Below are 18,726 nucleotides of genomic sequence, written 5' to 3'. Positions count from 1 at the left end.
TTAAGGTCTTCTTTCTATCCAAAGCAAAAATCATTTAATATTCTTTCTGTTAAGTGAGCACCTAGCTTTTGCTGTACAACTTTATTGAAAGTCAGTATCTCACAAGGCTATCCATTCCATTGGAAAATCTGTCTTCTTTATTCTTCCATTCATTCTTTTTCTGCTAGGTACTTGAGCAAAATGGAGGAATTCCAATTCTAATCAGTTTTCTGTGGTTTTCAGAAAGCAGTTGTTTAAATAAGTTATGCCTATATTCAACTCTCATTTAGACTTTTCAGATTCCAGTTCTGACTGTTCCCATTATTATCATTATAATTAGTGATTTCTACCTAAAAAAAATCATAAAATACTTATATAATGCTTTGCAGTTTAAAAGTTGATTTTTCTTAACATGTACCACTTTAAAAATAACCCACATGTAATCTGATCCAAAGGACTTTTACAACTCTGAGATCTGAAAAACACTTTTAACATAGTTCTCTAGGTATATTTCCTCATTTAGGTCAATCAACTTTAAACTGATTAGTTGTTTATTTTTTCACCTGAGTAACATCAGTCTTGTACAGTAGCTATGCAGTTAGTTTTCTTCTATAAAACTTTGTATTTGTCCTTATTTCCCTAATTATCTATTAATCTTTAATTTTGGCTTCTGACATATTAATAGCCCCTTCTAATTTTGTGTCATCTGCACAAATATATGATTAATAGGACAAGAACAGGTAATCAAACAATTGAAAACTTGTATGACATTCAAGCCATGAAAATTTTTTTTAAAATATGTTGGGGGGTGGGGTGGGAGTACTAACTCTTTGTATCATGCTTTGTATTATATGTCTTGAATGGGTTTGAATGCAGTTCTCCAATCTTGGACAAGGTCTTTCTACCATATATATTTACTAATGGGTTGATTTCTTGAAGTAATGGGCTACACACAAGACATAAATGGCTGCATTACTTTCAACATTGCCACCTTACTTAATTTTTTAATCATTAAAAAATAATTTCTTCAAGTATTAATTCATATAACAATAGTTAGAAAAAACAACTGATTTCATCTAGGCTCAGGCATAATGATTTTAGACTTGAATTTATTTTGATTTTTAAAAATTTTAGGTACAGGTTGCGAACAAAATGTTATTTACTATACTCCTGCCCCTCCCCCATACTTTCCGGTTTTAGGATCAGCTGACCAATTTTCGACAGTTGACCAAACAACTTCATGTTACTAATGAGAACATAGAAATGGTAAGTGGAAACATCTGTTCAGTGTAATCGTTTATATAAACTATAAATTGTTACTATAAATAAACATTTATTTATTTATGCTAATATTAATCAACAACAAAAAGAAACATGTTGCATTAAGTTAAAATAGGCAGTACTCTTTTCTGTTTGTCTTTTTTTGTTTCACATTCAATAGCACATCATGGCTCACAGTACTTTTTGGAGATCTAAAAGCTGACATCTATCAGAAATATATCCTAATATGAAAATACTTTTAGGATCCTTAGTAAGATATCCTGAGAGTAATCTAGACTGTGAAGTTCCTCAAGAGGAGGGCTCATGCGTTATTCTTTGTATTTTGTCTGGTATATTGCTAGGCATATAATAAGAATAGTGTGAATGTTTATTAAGAAATGAAAGGCCCCATTCCTTTAAAAATACATGGAAACCAGGAAGCATTTGTTAGTTGATTGACCACCAGAGCTAACTTTGGTACAACTAAATTCCTTGTAACTTTTTCATAAAAAAATAATTAGTCCTCCCAATTTGCTCTTAACCTTTTTTCCTCTCATTTTTCATTCTTTTGTTTACCTTCTTAGAATTTTATTTTTACCTTATTGTTGAGTAATAGCATTATGACATCCCAGATAATTCCTCTTTTTCCTTCCTTCATTCTTGCTTAGCTACTGTGCTACTTCTTGTTTGTACCTAATGAAAATCTCTTTGTATAAGGGTAAAAGTGCATTATCAAAAGTAAGTTATCGAATTTCATTCCACTTAAATTTTTTTTTCCTTCAACCATGTAAAAATTTATTTTAAAAATCTCTCCATATTCTATTTGTATTAACATGTAGGAGTTTCCAGTCACTTAATTTTGATAATATACTTTAAAAATATTATTAAAATACTCCAGAACAAAATGACTGATTTCCATAAATAAGAAAGGCATTTTTAACTGAATATATTTCTACATGGGATAATACTTTAATAACAGAACCCCACAGTTTTTCATTCTTTCAATTTATCTCCTAGAATTGTGGGAATTATATAATCCTTTGGTCTCTTACACCACAGAGCCCCTATTTTATTATAAACAACCCTGAATCATCAAGTAATCAAGTAATTCATGGGAAGAAGGATGTTGGAGCAGTCACAAGATTTTCTAAGGCACAAGAATTCATAGTTTAAGGCCAAAAGCTAAGAATAATATATTACAGGTTAAACAAATTTGATGGAATGACAAAATGTATAAAAGAGAGTTGTGCTATAAAGAGCAAAGCAAGGATTACACAGGTGGTTAAAATAAAGGAAAATGGTTAAGAGAAATTTTAAAACTTGTGTTTTTCCTAATGTACTTAATGCATATCAAGCAAGACTGCTAAGTGTAGAAAGAGTTAGCTAAGTGATTAAAAATCTTGAACATCTCAAAGAATATTCAAAGTGTAGTCAGAAGAGCAGATTTGGGTCAAGATCAAAGTAAGAGTTTAAAGACTTGAAGAAAAGTGCCCATAAAAAAAAGCAAGAGGGGGACTGTGCCCACTTGTGACATAGAACAGTCTTCCCTCAGCAGAGGCCCTAGGAGGCCATGACCTGGAAGAGGGACCCACTCGCAAGTCCCAGGGACCATACACCAGTACCAGGGACTTGTGGGTCAGCAGCAGAGACAAACTGTGGAAAGACTGAACCGAAGGTTTAGACTCCTGCAACAGCTTTAAATCTCCAGAAACACCTGGGATTTTGATTATTAAAGCAGCCTTCCTTTCCTAACCACTCAGACACATGCCCCACATTCAGGGCAGGTAGCACCAACTACACATGCAAACTTGGTGCACCAATTGGATCCCCACAAGGCTCAGACCCCCACTCACCACAAAGACAAAGTTGGGGAGAACTGACTTGAGGGGAAAAGGTGGATCGCAGACGCTACTTGCTGGTTAGTTAGAGAAAGTGTACTACACCAAGCTGGAGATCTGACAAATTAGAGATAATTGTTCTAATAAGTCTACATATCCTAAAAGAACCCTATCAAGATAAGCAAATGCCAAGAGGCCAAAAGCAACAAAAAATTTTAAAGCATATGAAGAAACCAGAAGATAGGATAATTCAAACCCAAACACACAAATCAAAAGATCAGAGGAGGCACAGTACTTGGAGCAATTAATCAAAGAACTAAAGACAAACAATGAGATCATGGTACAGGATATAAAGGACATGAAGAAGACCCTAGAAGAGCATAAAGAAGAATTTGCAAGGGTAAATTTAAAGATAGATGATCTTATGGAAATAAAGGAAACTGTTGACCAAATTAAAAAGATTCTGGATACTCACAGTACTAGATTAGAGGAAGCTGAACAGCAAATCAGTGACCTTGAAGAGGACACAATGGAAAGTGAAAGAAAAAAGAAAGAATGGGGAAAAACATTGAAAAAATTGAAATGGACCTCAGAGATATGAAGGACAATATAAAACATCCAAATATAAGACTCATTGCTGTTCCAGATGGGGAAGAGAAAGGTAAAGGTCTAGGAAAAGTATTCAAAGAAATTGTTGGATGAAACTTCCCAAACCTTCTAAACAACATAAATACACAAATCATAAATGCCCAGCGAACTCCAAACAGAATAAATTCAAATAAACCTACCCCGAGATATATTCTGATCAGATTGTCAAATGCTGAAGAGAAGGAGCAAGTTCTGAAAGCAGCAAGAGAAAAGCAATTCACCACGTACAAAGGAGACAGCATAAGGCTATGCAGTGATTACTCAGTGGCCACCATGGAGGCAAGAAGGCCTCTGAAAGAGAAAAACTGCCAACAAGAATTCTTTATCCAGCAAAGCTCTCCTTCAAATCTGAGGGAGAGCTTAAAATTTTTCACAAACTAATGCTGAGAGAATTTGCTGACAAGAGGCCTGCCCTACTTGAGATACGAAAGGGAGCCGTACTGACAGAGAAACAAAGAAAGGAGAGAGAGATATGGAGAAGGGTTCAGTACTAAAGAGATTCAGTATGGGTACATTAAAGGACATTAAGAGAGAGAGAGAAAAAAAATATATCTGACAAACATAAACTAAAGGACAAGGAAGCTGATTCAAGAAATGCCTTCACAGTAATAACATTGAATGTAAATGGATTAAACTCCCCAATTAAAAGATATAGATTGGCAGAATGGATCAAAAAATATGACCATCAATATGTTGCATGCAAGAGACTCATCTAGGACACAGGGACACAAAGAAATGGAAAGTGAAAGGATGGAAAAAAATATTTCATGCGAGGTACAGCCAAAAGAAAGCATGTGTAGCAATGTTAATCTCATGTAAAATAAAGTTTAAATGCAAGAATGTTATGAGAGACAAAGAAGGCCACTACATGCTAATAAAAGAGACAATTCACCAAGAAAAAATAACAATCATAAATGTTTGTGCACCCAATCAAGGTGCTGCAAAATATATGAGAAAAACATTGGCGCAAAACTAAAGGAAGCAATAGATGTTTCCACAATAATTATGGGAGACTTCAACACATCGCTCTCTTCTATAGCTAGATCAACCAGACAGAATACCAATAAGGAAACTGAAAACCTAAACAATCTGATAAATGAATTTGAATTAACAGACGTATATAGAACATTACATCCCAGATCACCAGGATACACATTCTTCTTTAGTGCCCATGGAACTTTTTCCAGAATAGATCATATTCTGGGACATAAAACAAGCCTCAATAAATTTTTAAAAATTGAAATTATTCAAAGCACATGCTCTGACCACAATGGAATGCAAGTAGAAGTCAATAACCATCAGAGACTTAGAAAATTCAAAAATACCTGGAGGTTAAACAACACACTCCTAAACAATCAATTGGTTAAAGAAGAAATAGCAAGAGAAATTGCTAAATACAGAGAGACAAATGAAAATGAGAACACAACATATCAAAACCTATGGGATGCAGCAAAAGCAGTCCTGAGGGGGAAATTTATAGCTCTAAATGGATACATTAAAAAGGAACAAAGAGCTAAAATTGAAGAACTAGTGGAGCAATTGAAGAAACTAGAAAATGAACAGCAAACTAATCCTAAACCAAGTAGAAGAAAAGAAATGATAAGGATTAAAGCAGAAATAAATGACGTAGAGAACAAAAAAATAATAAAATAAATAACACCAAAAGTTGGTTCTTTCAGAAGATCAACAAGATTGATAAGCCCCTAGCTAAACTGACAAAATCAAAAAGAGAGAAGACCCAAAGAAACAAAATAATGAATGAGAGAGGTGACATTACTGCAGATCCCAAAGAAATTTAAAAAAAAATTTATAAGAGGATACTATGAACAACTGTACACCAACAAACTAGATAATGTAGAGGAAATGGACAATTTCCTGGAAACACATGAACAACCTAGACTGACCAGAGAAGAAATAGAAGACTTCAACCAACCAATCAGAAGCAAAGAGATCCAATTAGTCATCAAAAAGTTTCCCACAAATAAATGCCCAGGGCCAGATGGCTTCACAGGGGAATTCTACCAAACTTTCCAAAAAGAACTGACACGAATCTTACTTAAATTCTTTCAAAACATTGAAGAAAATGGAACACTACCTAACACATTTTATGAAGCTAATGTCACTCTAATACCAAAACCAAGCAAAGATGCTACAAAAAAGGAAAACTACCGGCCAATCTCCCTAATGAATATAGATGAAAAATTCTCAAAAAAAAAATACTTGCAAATCAAATCCAAAGACACATTTAAAAAATCGTACACCATGACTAAGTGGGGTTCATTCCAGGCATGCAAGGATGGTTCAACATAAGAAAATGAATGTATTACAACATATTAACAAATCAAAAGAGAAAAATCAAATGATCATTTCAATAGATGCTGAAAAAGCATTCAACAAAATCCAACCTCCCTTCTTGATAAAAACACTTCAGAAGTTAGGAATTGAAGGAATCTTCCTCAATATGATAAAGAGCATATATGAAAGACCACAGCCAGTATTGTACTCAATGGTCAGAGACTGAAAGCCTTCCCTGTAAGATCAGGAAAGAGACAAGGATGCCCACTGTCACCACTGTTATTCAACATTGTGCTAGAAGAGCTAGACAGGGCAATCTGGCAAGACAAAGAAATAAAAGGCACCCAAACTGGAAAGGAAAAAGTAAAACTGTCATTATTTGCAGATGATATGATCTTATATCTGGAAAACCCTGAGAAATCAATGACACAGCTACTAGAGCTAATAAACAAATTTAGCAAAGTAGTGGGGTACAAGATTAATGCACTTAAGTCAGTAATGTTTCTATACACTAGAAATGACTGAAGTGAAGAGACACTCAAGAAAAGGATACCATTTTCAGTAGCAACTAAAAAATCAATTACATAGGAATAAACTTAACCAAAGATGTAAAAGACCTATACAAAGAAAATTACATAACTCTACTAAAAGAAATAGAAAGGGACCTAAAATATGGAAAAAATTCCATATTCATGGATAGGAAGGCTAAATGTCATTAAGATGTCAATTCTACCCAAACTCATCTACATATTCATTGCCATCCCTATCAGAATTCCAACAACCTACTTTGCAGACTTGGAAAGCTAGTTATCAAATTTATTTGGAAAGGGAAGATGCCTCAAATTGCTAAAAACACTCTAAAAAAGAAAAATGAAGTGGAAGGACTTACACTCCCTGACTTTGAAGCTTATTGTAAAGCCACGGTACTCAAAACAGTATGGTACTGGCACAAAGATAGACATATTGATCAATGAAATAGAATTGAGAATTCGGAGATAGACTTCCAGATCTGATGACTGATCTTTGATAAGGCCCCCAAAGCCACTGAGCTGGGACGTAACAGTCTTTTCAACAAATGGGACTGGGAGAGTTGGATATCCATATCCAAAAGAATGAAAGAGGACCCCTACCTCACATACAAAAATTAACTCAAAATGGGTTAAAGACCTCAACATAAGAGGCAGTACCATAAAACTCCTGGAAGATAATGTAGGGAAACATCTTCAAGACCTTTTATTAGGCTGTCACTTCCTAGACCTTACACCCAAAGCACAAGCAACAAAAGAAAAAATAGATAAATGGGGACTCCACAAACTTAGAAGTTTCTGTATCTCAAAGGGATTTGCCAAAAAGGTGAAGACAGCCAACTCAATGGGAAAAAATTTTGGGAAACCATGTATCTGAGAAAAGACTGATATGTTATATATACAAAGAAATCCTACAACTCAATGACAATAGTACAGACAGCCCAATTATAAAATGGGAAAAAGATATGAAAGGACAGTTCCCCAAAGAGGAAATACAAATGGCCAAAAAACACATGAAAAAATGTTCAGCTTCACTAGCTATTAGAGAGTTAATAGATGAGATAATACCATCTCACACCAATTAGAATGGCTGCCATTAAACAAACAGGTAACTACAAATGCTGGAGAGGATATGGAGAAATTGGAACTCTTATTCATTGTTGATGGGACTATATAATGGTTCAGCCACTCTGGAAGACAGTCTGGCAGTTCCTTAGAAAACTAGATAATAGTGTTACCCTTCGATCTAGCAATCACACTTCTCAGTATATATCCAGAAGATCTGAAAGCAGTGACACGAACAGACATCTGCACTCCAATGTTCATAGCAGCAATATTCACAATTGCCAAGAGATGGAAACGACCCAAATGTCCTTCAACAGATGAGTGGATAAATAAAATGTGGTGTATACACACAATGGAATACTACGCGGCAGTAAAAAGGAATGATGTCATGAAACATATGACAACATGGATGAACCTGGAAGACATAATACTGAGCAAAATAAGCTGGGCACAAAAAGAGAAATATTATATGCTACCACTAATGTGAACACTGAAAAATGTAAAATAAATGGTTTGTAATGTAGAATGTAGGGGACCTAGCAATAGCAATCAGTGAAGGGGGAATGATAACCTAATAAAAGCAGGTAAGTTATCATAGGTAAATTTAACATTCTGGGAATGCTCAGGAATGACTATGGTTTGTTAATTTCTGGTGGGTATGGTAAGAACAATTCACAGAAATGTTGTTAGCTTAGCTTATCTCTCTTATTCCTTTGCTTTGTTATAGTCTGTATATTTTCTTGGGGTAGAGTAGGAACATGTTGGAAGTAATGTAGTTTAGGTTAGTTCTGTTTTTCTTATTCCTTTGTTTTGGTTTGTTTGAAATGTTTTTTTTATTGTATGTTTTTTTTGTTTTATTTTTTGATATAGTTAATAGTTAATTTAAGAAAAAACAATGAAAAAAATCAAGAAGTTTCCATTAAAAAGTTTTATGATTACATGAATAAACTAAATGAATAGGTTCATGTAGATGTATAATAAATTCATGAGTATGCAGTAAATCAATGGAACTATTTCTCATTACCAGTGTATGTTAGTAATATGCAGAAGGCAAATTGTATAAAGTATGCTGGCTTGAATGGTACCTAAAAGTGCAAGTTTATATTTCTTTACTATGCCTATAGATACAATGAGAGTTTGCATATCTTAGTGATTCTCTTTACTAAAATTATGTTTTTTGAAGTTTGCTCATCTCTGTAAAATTACTGAAAAATATCTGTTAATTGCACACCATGTTCTTTGCAGTATCATAGGTTCTCTGAATTGCAAAAGAAGTGTCCATGTACCAACAAAGCCTCTTTCTACTTGGATAACAGTACTAACATGAGTTAATCAGTGACTAGATGTTAAAATAGACAGTTATTGAAAAGGATGCCCTCTAGGCCTTTATGAATTTCCAAATTCTAGAATAATAGTATAATACATAATTTTCTTTGTTATCATAATTACAGAACAACTAAGTGATATTCAGATGCAGTTGTTACATTCCTATTAGGCTTGCTAGTAAGTTACGTGCCTTTGTTCCCAACATTAGCTTCTTAAAATGCGTAAGTATAATTTTATTCCTGCTAATTACTCTGTCATTTATCTTTGAGCTGCTCCCAAATAATCATAACATAAACGTTAATTATGCTGACACCAAGAAGGTATATAATAAAGTACTAATTACACATTACAGATAACTGTAGAAATCAGAAACATAAACCAGTTTGGGCTGAAGTAATTGAAATCACTTCACCAGATAATCTGAAAAGAGATTAGAGGTCTTCCATACCCCCAAATGATATAGACATCCTTCTATTAAATGCCTTTTAGTTAGATGATCATCTTGCCTCTGCTTGAATATTCACTGTAAGATTTTATCACTTTCCCAAAGAGCCTCATCCTTTAAACCCTCTGACTAATAGAAAGCTTAAATTTTTCTGGTCAAATTTCCTCCCATTGATAGACAGTTTTATCTTCTGGAGCAATACAAAACAAGTACTCTTCAGGAAACCTTAAGTTGTTTACATATATACATGATGTCTCCCCTGATTTCTGCTAAATATTATACCCAGTTTTTATTTTTTATTTTTTTAACCTTTCTGGTGTTGTATGATTTACCTACTTATTCTTTCCTTCCTTTTCTATGTACAGTAGTTGGTCTACTAAATTCTGGTCTGCAGTTGTCTGTTTCCCAAGATCAAGATGCAATCCCAATGCTTTCTTTCATGTCTTAATAAAAACACTGGTTCATTCATTACTCAAAGGTATAGGTGCCTCAAATGTACTAAACCATGTGCCAGGCGCTAGAAGTTCTGGGATAAGCTGATCCTCAAAACTGTTCACATCATAGCCAGGAATACATAAACTTTAAATATGAAATTTAAATGTAATGCAGTGTGATCAGAGATATTACAAACGTCTGCATAAAGTTTTAACAAAATGCAGAGAGGAAACAGTTAATTCTGTCTGAGAGTGAGTGACCACAATGGGAAGCCTTCCTTACACAAGTAACCTTGAACTGGTAGATGTTGAAGGATGAATGCAGGCATAATGAGGACATCCCAGGCAGAGGGCAGTACGGTAGTAAATAATTTAATAGCAGGAATCTCGATGGCATGCTAGGGAATGCAGGGGGTTTAAGCTGGAAGGTTGCTTAAATCCAGATTATAAATGTCTGAATGTGCCGTAAAACTTTGAGTATGTGTTTGGAAGCCACTGATGGCTTTTAAGCAAAGTTGTGACATAACATAAATGTATGTTAGAAAGATTGCTTTAGTAGTAGTAATGTAGGATAGAGGCATAAGAATTTTGTAGTAGTCTAGAAAAGAAATAATGAGGGCCTGAATGTAGAGCCCAGGCTATTATGATCAATATAATGCTTATTCCCTCATAAGCTCATGGTGCATTTATGTAATAGGTCCTTAGTACTTCTTGATAAATTTATCGGCTGAAAATTAAGCAAAAGAGTTTAACTAGATGTGTTAAAAATATGAAGTCAATGAAATTGGGAAGAGTATGTGAGAAAACATAATGGAAGCTGCTTCAGGGACTCTAGTGGGAGAGATGTATATATGATCTATTGTGATGGAAGAGATTGACATTAAGACCATGAGTTAGGAAGTTAACTATAATGTATATGTTAAGTGGTAAGGGATTTGTACCATGATGGTAAGACCAGCACTTAAGAATGAATTCCCTTAGAAAATTTTTTCTACACTTACAAGACTACTTAATATCTTTGGATTCCTCCACAAGCCAACCCTGAGAAAAGGATTCCAAAGCATATAATTTATTTAGGAGGTAATACCAGGGAGCACCAAAGAGAGTGGGGAAGTGAGACAAAAAAGGGAAGGGAAGGCAGCCAACAAACAATAAAGGGTTTTAAAAAATCAAGTTAACACCAGGGGGGACTGAAATTAAATCCCACTACTGAACACTGGAAGCCCGTGTAGAACATAGGCCTCAGAGTTATCACACCCATGGGGTGAGGGAGTTTGGGGTATTTACAACTCCCTAGCAGTCATTGGTCTGCCCAGTGCAGGGTGGGACATTAATTCTGCACCTGTAGCTTTCTGCACAGGTGGGTGAGCAAAGTGGGCTCAGATTGCCAGAGAAAGCTCTAGAAAAGCCCTCACGTAGGTGCAGGCAGTTTGGAGTCAAGCAGGTATCCACTGGTAGTGGTAATGAAGTTAAGCAGGTACCAACTGTAGTGGTAAAGGTGCAGGGAAAGACCATCAGGGCTATAGTTCACCAACAAAAAATCTAATCGTCACGAGTTTCATTTCACTTTTTCTGCTTATATGCCTTATGAACATCAAAGATCTAGTTCTAGAATGTTCTAATGGTGAATGTTTCTATTTTTTTTCTTGTGACAGACCAATCAACATTTTCTGAAAACAGTAACTGAGCAAAATGTGGAAATTGAGCAACTACGAAAACAACTTAGGTATTTTCAAAACTGAATTTTGTTATTTTATTATTATTTTTCTTCAGGAGAACTAATGATAGCATAATTTTTCCTGAGGTCATTTTTTTCTTCCTTTGATTAAGTTTCTGTCAGTAGCTTTTTGTAAGTATGGTCTGTTGAGATGGGAAGAGTCAAAAGGGCTCAGGCTGTCAGGAGGTAAGTATAATATATATAAAAGGAATAAGGGATGAACCATGATGATAAAATCAGCAGTTATAGAATAAAATGAACTTCCTTAGAAGAAAATTTGTCTACATGTAGAAGACTACTTCATATCTTTATTTGGATTCCCCCCTTAGCAGACCCTGAGAAAAGGGTTCCAAGCATGTAGTTTATTTAGGGAGTTAAACCAAAGAGCACCAATATAGGAGTAGGGAATTACGACAGGGAAGGGAAAGGGAGGAGAGCCAGTAAAAGAATTCTCAAAATCAAGCAACTTAATACTGTACCTATATATTTTGGCCCAGTGGTTTATAATAGACTTCACAGGAAAAAACACCTAATGACAAAAAATATATATATTTTTGACTTTTCACTCTCCTGAGTCATAATACTTAAAATTTAGAAAGTATAATTGTTCTGGTTTGCTAATGCTGCCATTATGCAGAATACCAGAAATAGATTGGCTTTTATGAAGTAAGTTTTATTTGTTTACAAAGTAACAGTCCTGAGGCCATAAAAGTATCCAAAACAAAGGCATCAACACTAGCGTACCTTCACTGAAGAACACCGATGGCATCCGGAAAACCTCTGTCAGCTGGGAAGGCACGTGACTGGCATCTGCTCTGGGATTCCGGTTTCAAAATGGCTTTTTCCCAGGATGTTTCTCTCCAAGCAAGCATCTGGGGGTGTTCTCTTAGTTTCTTTTAAGCAAACTCTGGGCTAGCAAAAGTCTGCTTTCATAGCTGTCTCCAAAATGTCTCTGGGTCTCTCTTAGCTTCTCTGGGGCAAACTCTGGGTTTCATCTCTTAGTTTAACATCTCCAAACGTCCTTCTGTCCACATCTGCAGTAATCTCTAAGTGTCAGCAAGAATCTGGGCATTGGCTTAGCATATCCCAGGGCATTTTTCCTCTCTCTGCTCTCTGTGGAAGTTCCCTTTAAAGGACTCTGGTAAACTAATCAAGACCTACCCAGAATGGGTGGGGTCAAGTCTCCATGGAAACATCCAACCAAAGGCACACCCTAATAAAAAAGATTAATCTGCCCCAACAAGATTCCATTAAAGAATTTAGGTTTTTCTGGGGTACATAATATATCCAAACTGGCACAATAGTCATATAAGGTTTTGTTCTATGATGCAATCATTTTAAAATATCCTTAAAATTATTGTGATCTTTGCTATTTCTTTTATATTTTTCCCATAATTTGTACTTTTCCATACAAAATAGAGTATTGTTTTCACAAAAAGGATTTTAGTTTTCAAGATTTTATGTTCCTCTTTTTATATTTTTATTTTATTACCTTCATCAACTTTTAAATTTAATTTAAATAAATTTACTTTTTAGTCCATAGATATTTCTACTAGTGGGTTCTTATTTGATCCTCCTTAATTTCTTTAGATGTTTTTGATTTTACAGTTTAAAAATGTAATGATTTCTTTTCAAAATGGAAGTAGTTTTTTAAATTATAAAAGAAATTTAAGCCCATTATAAAAAACTTTGGTCTTAAATATATCAAATGGAAAATGAAAAATCTCATAACTTTATTCTTAAATATATCAAACAGAAAATGAAAATCTTCTAATTCCATTATTTAGAGACAACATTTGTTAACTTTTAAACGTGTAACTTAGGGTTTTTTTTTTGTATTTTAGCAAAAATGGAGTAATATATATGCTGTTTAATAACCTCATTTTCACTTATCAATATGTGAACATCATATCAATGTTATCATTCTTAATGCTGCATAGTATACTATTATATGGGTACTCCACATTTATAACATGAATTCTTATATGCTGACCACTGTTATACTATGTTGTCTTTAGTAGACTAAATATTAGAAGTAGAACAGTATTGGAATGGCAAATACATGATACATGCTTGAAATTCATCTTGGCTATTTCTGTTATTCATTGTTATTGTTAAATAAAATTTAATTTATTACTATTCAAAAAAATTAAAGTGAAACCTGTCTGATTTAGAACAGTAGAGAAAGAACAGCTTGGTTGAATGGTTGCTATAAAGTATTTAAAAGTTTACTTTTAAAATTGGTTTTTAATGGAAACACCAGACATGAAAGAATAAAACTGACAAAAATATAAGGCATGGTAGATAACTCCACAAACATAGGGAAAGATTTTAGCTGTCTTGGTAACTGTTAGAGCAAATAAATAAAAAATGGTTAAGAATATAGATGTCAATTATGTGATTAACAATTTGATCTAATAGGCATCTATAGAATATTAAGTTTATTCATTTATTGTATAAATATTTAGTGAACATCTACTATGTACCAGGCTCTGTTCTTGGTACATGAAGTACATCAATTTACAATAGAGTTTTAGACCTCCTTTTGGAACTTACATTCTAGCAGGAGCATACAGGCAATAAACAAACACAGTATCTAAGTAAGATATGTAGTATGTTAGGAGATCATAAGTGCTTCAGAAAAAGAAGGAGAAATATCAGGATAAGAGGGATCTAGAGTGCTAGAGGTGGTGGTGGGTTGCAACGGTAAATAAGATAATTAGAGTAGGCTTTACTGAGAGGTTGAGATTTGAGCAAAGACTTGAAGGAGGTGAATGAATTACCCATGTGTATAGCTCAAGAGTATTCCAGGTAGAGAACTGGCCATTGCAAAGGTGGAAATATCTTGAGTTAACATCAAGAAAGCTGGATGTCTTGGTTATATATTTCTGAGTAACAAAATATTCTAAAACTTTGTGGCTGAAAACAGTAACTTATTAAGATTATGATTTGGGGGGGACAACAGAGAAGGTTTTTTGGTCTGGCTCTCCTGAACTAATCTCTGCTGAGCTTGTGTCTCTGGCCTGGGGAGGTATGTGGGTGGCAGAATGGTCTGATGGTTGGCAATGGATGGTCAGCCTGTGGAAGTTGGCAGACTCTTAGTCTGGGCAACAGGACTGGTCCAACTTCACTTCGCCATGGGAAGTGAAGAATAGCAATGTAGAAGTTCCCAAGAATAGCAAGATAGAAAATTCCAATGCACAAATCTTTTCAAGCCTCTCTTGAATCATGTTTGTAATACCTGATGGCAAAGCAAGTTACCTGGTCAACCCAGATTCAAAGAATGTGGAAAAAGACATGCAACAGCATGTTTCAAGGGTATGGATGGAAGGAGGGAAGAATTTGTGGCCATTTTTACAATGTATCACAGTAGTATAGCTGGAGCAGAGTAAGTGGGGAGGAGAGTAGTGTGAGATGAAGTGAAAGAGGTTATGGAAGATGGGGGCAAGATGATATGGGGCCTTGTAGACTGTTGTAAGAACTTTGGTTTTTACTGTGGATGAAATAGGAAGTTTTTTGTTTTCGTTTTTTTTTTTGGTAGAGATTGACATGTTCTTACTTATTTCAATAGAATCACTCTGGCTGCTGTATTGAAAATGACTATAGAGAGGCAAAAATGGAAGTAAGGAGTACAGTGAAGAGACTGTTGCAATACCCAGGACAAGAGATTATGTTGACTTGGTCCATGGTGGTTGCAGTGGGAAATAGTCAGAAGTGATTAGATCCTGGATGTGGTTTTCTTTTCTTTTCTTTTCTTTTTTATTAATGTTTGGTATGTGTTTTGGTTTGCTAAAGCTGCCAGAATGCAATATACCAGAAATGGATTGGCGTTTAAAATGAGTATTTACTAGTTCACAGATTTACAGTTCTAAGGCCATGAAAATGTCCCAATTAAGGCATCAACAAGATGATACCTTCCCTGAAGAAAGGCCAGTGGTATCCAGGATCCTCTGTTACCTGGGAAGACACATGGCTGGCTCTGCTGATCCTTCTCTCCTGGGTTTAACTTCTGGTTTCAGTGGCTTTCTCCAAAATGTCTCTGGGCTTCTGTATCAGTTTCTCCGTGCTTTTTCCAAAATGTCTCTGCCTATTTATCCTCTCATAGAGGACTGAAGCAAGGGGATTAAAACCCACCCACCATGAATGGATGGGGTCACAGTTCCATGGAAACAACCAAATCAAAAGGTCCTACCCACAAGATTAGATTAAAAGATCTTAGTCTTTTCTGAAGTAGAAAACAGATCCAAACCAGCACAGTATGGTAGAGTCAAGAAGATCTCCTGATAGATTGGATATAAGCAACAGAGACAGATATCAAGTCATCAAGGATGACACCAAGATTTTTTCCTGAGCAGCCAGAAAGATGATATTGCCATAGACTGAGAGAAGGATATGTGTAAATGGACAGATTTGGTGGAGAAAGTCTATCTGGTGGTGGAGAACTGAACTTCTCCCTGCCTTGGGGGTCACTGAAGTCCTGGCAGACAGCTTGGACTTGAACTCCTACTAGCAGTAATATGGTGACTACCCTCTTCCCTAAAGGAACAACGTCAGAGGATATTAAACAATATCCAGAGTCTTGTAACATAATACCCAAAATGACCAAGTTTCTGCCAAAAATCACTTTTCGTGTCAAGAATCAGGAAAATCTCTACTTAAATGAAAAAAAAAAAAAGACAATCAGTGAGCACCAACACCTCAATGACAGAGATTTTAAAATTATTTCACAAAGTTTTTAAAACAACTGTCATAAAAAGGCTCCAACCAGCAATTTGAACAAGCTCAAAATGAAAAAAAAATAAAATTCTGAACAAAGAAATAAGAAGCCTCAACAAAGAAAGAGAGGATATATATAAGAGCCAAATGGAAACTTTAGAAATAAAAAAAAATACAAAAAAAAAAACAAAAAAAAACCTCATTCTATGTGATCAGCATCAGAATGGAAGGGAGAGAGGAAAGAATCAGAACTTGAAGATAGAGTAATGGAAATTACCTAACCTCAACAATGGAGGAAAAATAAAATAGAAAAAAAAAAAAAAGAACAGAGCCTCAGAGACCTGTAGGATTATAACAAAAGATGTAGCATTTCTGTCATGGAAGTCAGTCCCAGAACAAGAGGAGAAATAAGGCAAGGTTGAAAAAGTACTCAAAAAATAATGGCTGGAAGCTTCCCAAATTTGGCAAAAGACATAAACCCTACAGATTAAAGAAGTTAACCACAAAAGGAATAAACCCAAGAAAATATACAGCAAAATGTGTGATAGTCAAACTATCTAAAGACAAAGAAAAAAATGTTTAAAGCTGTAAGAGAGATGACACCTTATCTATAGGGGAAAAACGATTTGAATGATCATGCTTTTCTCATCAGAAATCATGGAGGTCAGCAGGAAGAGGCCAAACTTTTTCAAATATTGAAAGAAATGAATTATCAAGCTAGAATTTTATATCCAGCAGAAATATCCTTCAGGAATGAAGGGGAAATCAAGACATTCTTAGAAAAAGGTGATTTGTTTCCAGCAGACTACCCAAAATGATGGCTAAAATAAATTCTTTGAACAGAAAGGAAACAATAAATGAATGAATCTTGATATATCAGGAAGGAAGAAAAAACAATGGAAAGAGTAAAAATATTGATAAATACAAAAGATGGTCCTTCTCTTGAGTTTTATTTTAACAAGTGAGAAACTGAAACACTGATATACTGAATGAATGTAGAGGAAATATTTAAGACATTATAAAGAGGGGAGGAAAAGAAACTTAAGGAAGGTAATATTTCTACACTTCACTCAAACTAGCAAAACGAGAGCAGTAGACTGAAAAATTATGTATAAATAATGTAATGCTTAGAACAACCACTAAAAAGGTTACACAAAAAGATATACATAAATCAAAATGGAATTATAAAAAATGTTCAAGTAGTTCAGCAGTGACAAGAAAATGAAAACAAGGGAACAAAAGAGAAAAACAGAAAACAAAAAATAAAATGGAGGAGTTAAGTCTTAAAATACCAATAATTATTACACCAATTGAAAGATGAGATTGGATGAATAAATTAAAAACCTTAACCAAACTTCATGTTTTGTACAGGAAACTAACTTTAAATGTAACAGTATAGTAAGTTGAAAGGAAATGGAGAAAAAAATATATATTATACAAACATTAATCAAAAGAAGGCAGGAGTAGATATATTAATATGAGATAAAATAAACTTTAGAGCAAAGAAAATTACCAGAGACAGAGTGGGACATTACATAATGATAAATGGGGCAATCCATCAAGAAGACTTAGGAATTATAAATGTATATACACCAAGGAACATAGCTGTAAAATACATGAAAGAAAACTGATAGAACTGAAAGGAGAAATAAATCTACAATTATGGTTGGAGATTTCAAAAACCCTCTCTCAGCAATTGATAAAAACAACTAGTCATAAAATCAGTAAGGATATAATATAACTCAACAACACTATCAACCAACAAGATATAATTGATGTTTATATTATTGATATTTGTCTGTCTCAGTATATGGATATGTACCAATCATGGTCCATAAAACAAACCTCATTTAACAGAATTGAAATAGTATAGAGTGTGTCCTCTGACCATAATAGTATCAAATTAGAAATCAATGTTAGAAAGATAACAAGAAAGTCTTCAGACACTTGGAAAATAAAGCAGCTAGTTCAGCTTGCAATTCAAACAATGTTGCATCTATGTCAAAAAGGAAGTCTCAAAGGAAAATAAAATATACATTGAACTGAGTAAAAATGAAAATTCACTGTATTAAAATTTGGGGGCATAGCTAAAGCAGTGCTGAGAGGGAAGTATATAGCACTGGAAGCATACATCAAAAAAAAGTGTCAAATAAATAGTGTACGCTCCTACCTCAGGAATCTAGTGAAGAAGAAGAAGAAAGTAAACCCAAAGCTAGCAGAAAGAAGGGAAAACATATAAAATGAGCAGAGATCTATGAAATCGAAAACAAAAAGACAATAGATAAAATCAGTGAAACAAAAAGTTGGTTCTTTTAAAAGGTCAGAAAGTCAACAAACCTGTAGCAGTTCCTAGATAGGCACAAATTACCACAACTCACCCATTGTGAAATGGATAATTTGAATAGCCCTGTAACTATTAAGGAAATTTCATTTGTAATTTTAAGATTTCCAAAAAAGAAATCTCCAAGTCTAGGTA

At 34.4% G+C, this 18,726-nt stretch overlaps 1 protein-coding gene across 3 annotated transcripts in view; it reads left to right on the top strand.

Moving 5' to 3' along the window:
* The window catches only part of SCLT1 (sodium channel and clathrin linker 1), a 278,459-nt gene that overhangs the window by 79,163 nt on the left and 180,570 nt on the right, over nucleotides 1-18,726 (top strand). For all 3 annotated transcript variants that reach the window (XM_037830653.1, XM_037830654.1, XM_037830655.1), the window contains 2 exons: nucleotides 1,180-1,245; nucleotides 11,473-11,543. In XM_037830653.1, the coding sequence (XP_037686581.1) occupies nucleotides 1,180-1,245; nucleotides 11,473-11,543 (137 nt within the window). The remainder of the gene's footprint in view (nucleotides 1-1,179; nucleotides 1,246-11,472; nucleotides 11,544-18,726) is intronic.

The sequence above is a fragment of the Choloepus didactylus genome, chromosome 3 (assembly GCF_015220235.1).
Source record: "Choloepus didactylus isolate mChoDid1 chromosome 3, mChoDid1.pri, whole genome shotgun sequence".
Classification (NCBI taxonomy): domain Eukaryota; kingdom Metazoa; phylum Chordata; class Mammalia; order Pilosa; family Megalonychidae; genus Choloepus; species Choloepus didactylus.
Note: the sequence above shows the minus strand (reverse complement) of the source record. Positions and strands in the feature narration are given on the sequence as shown.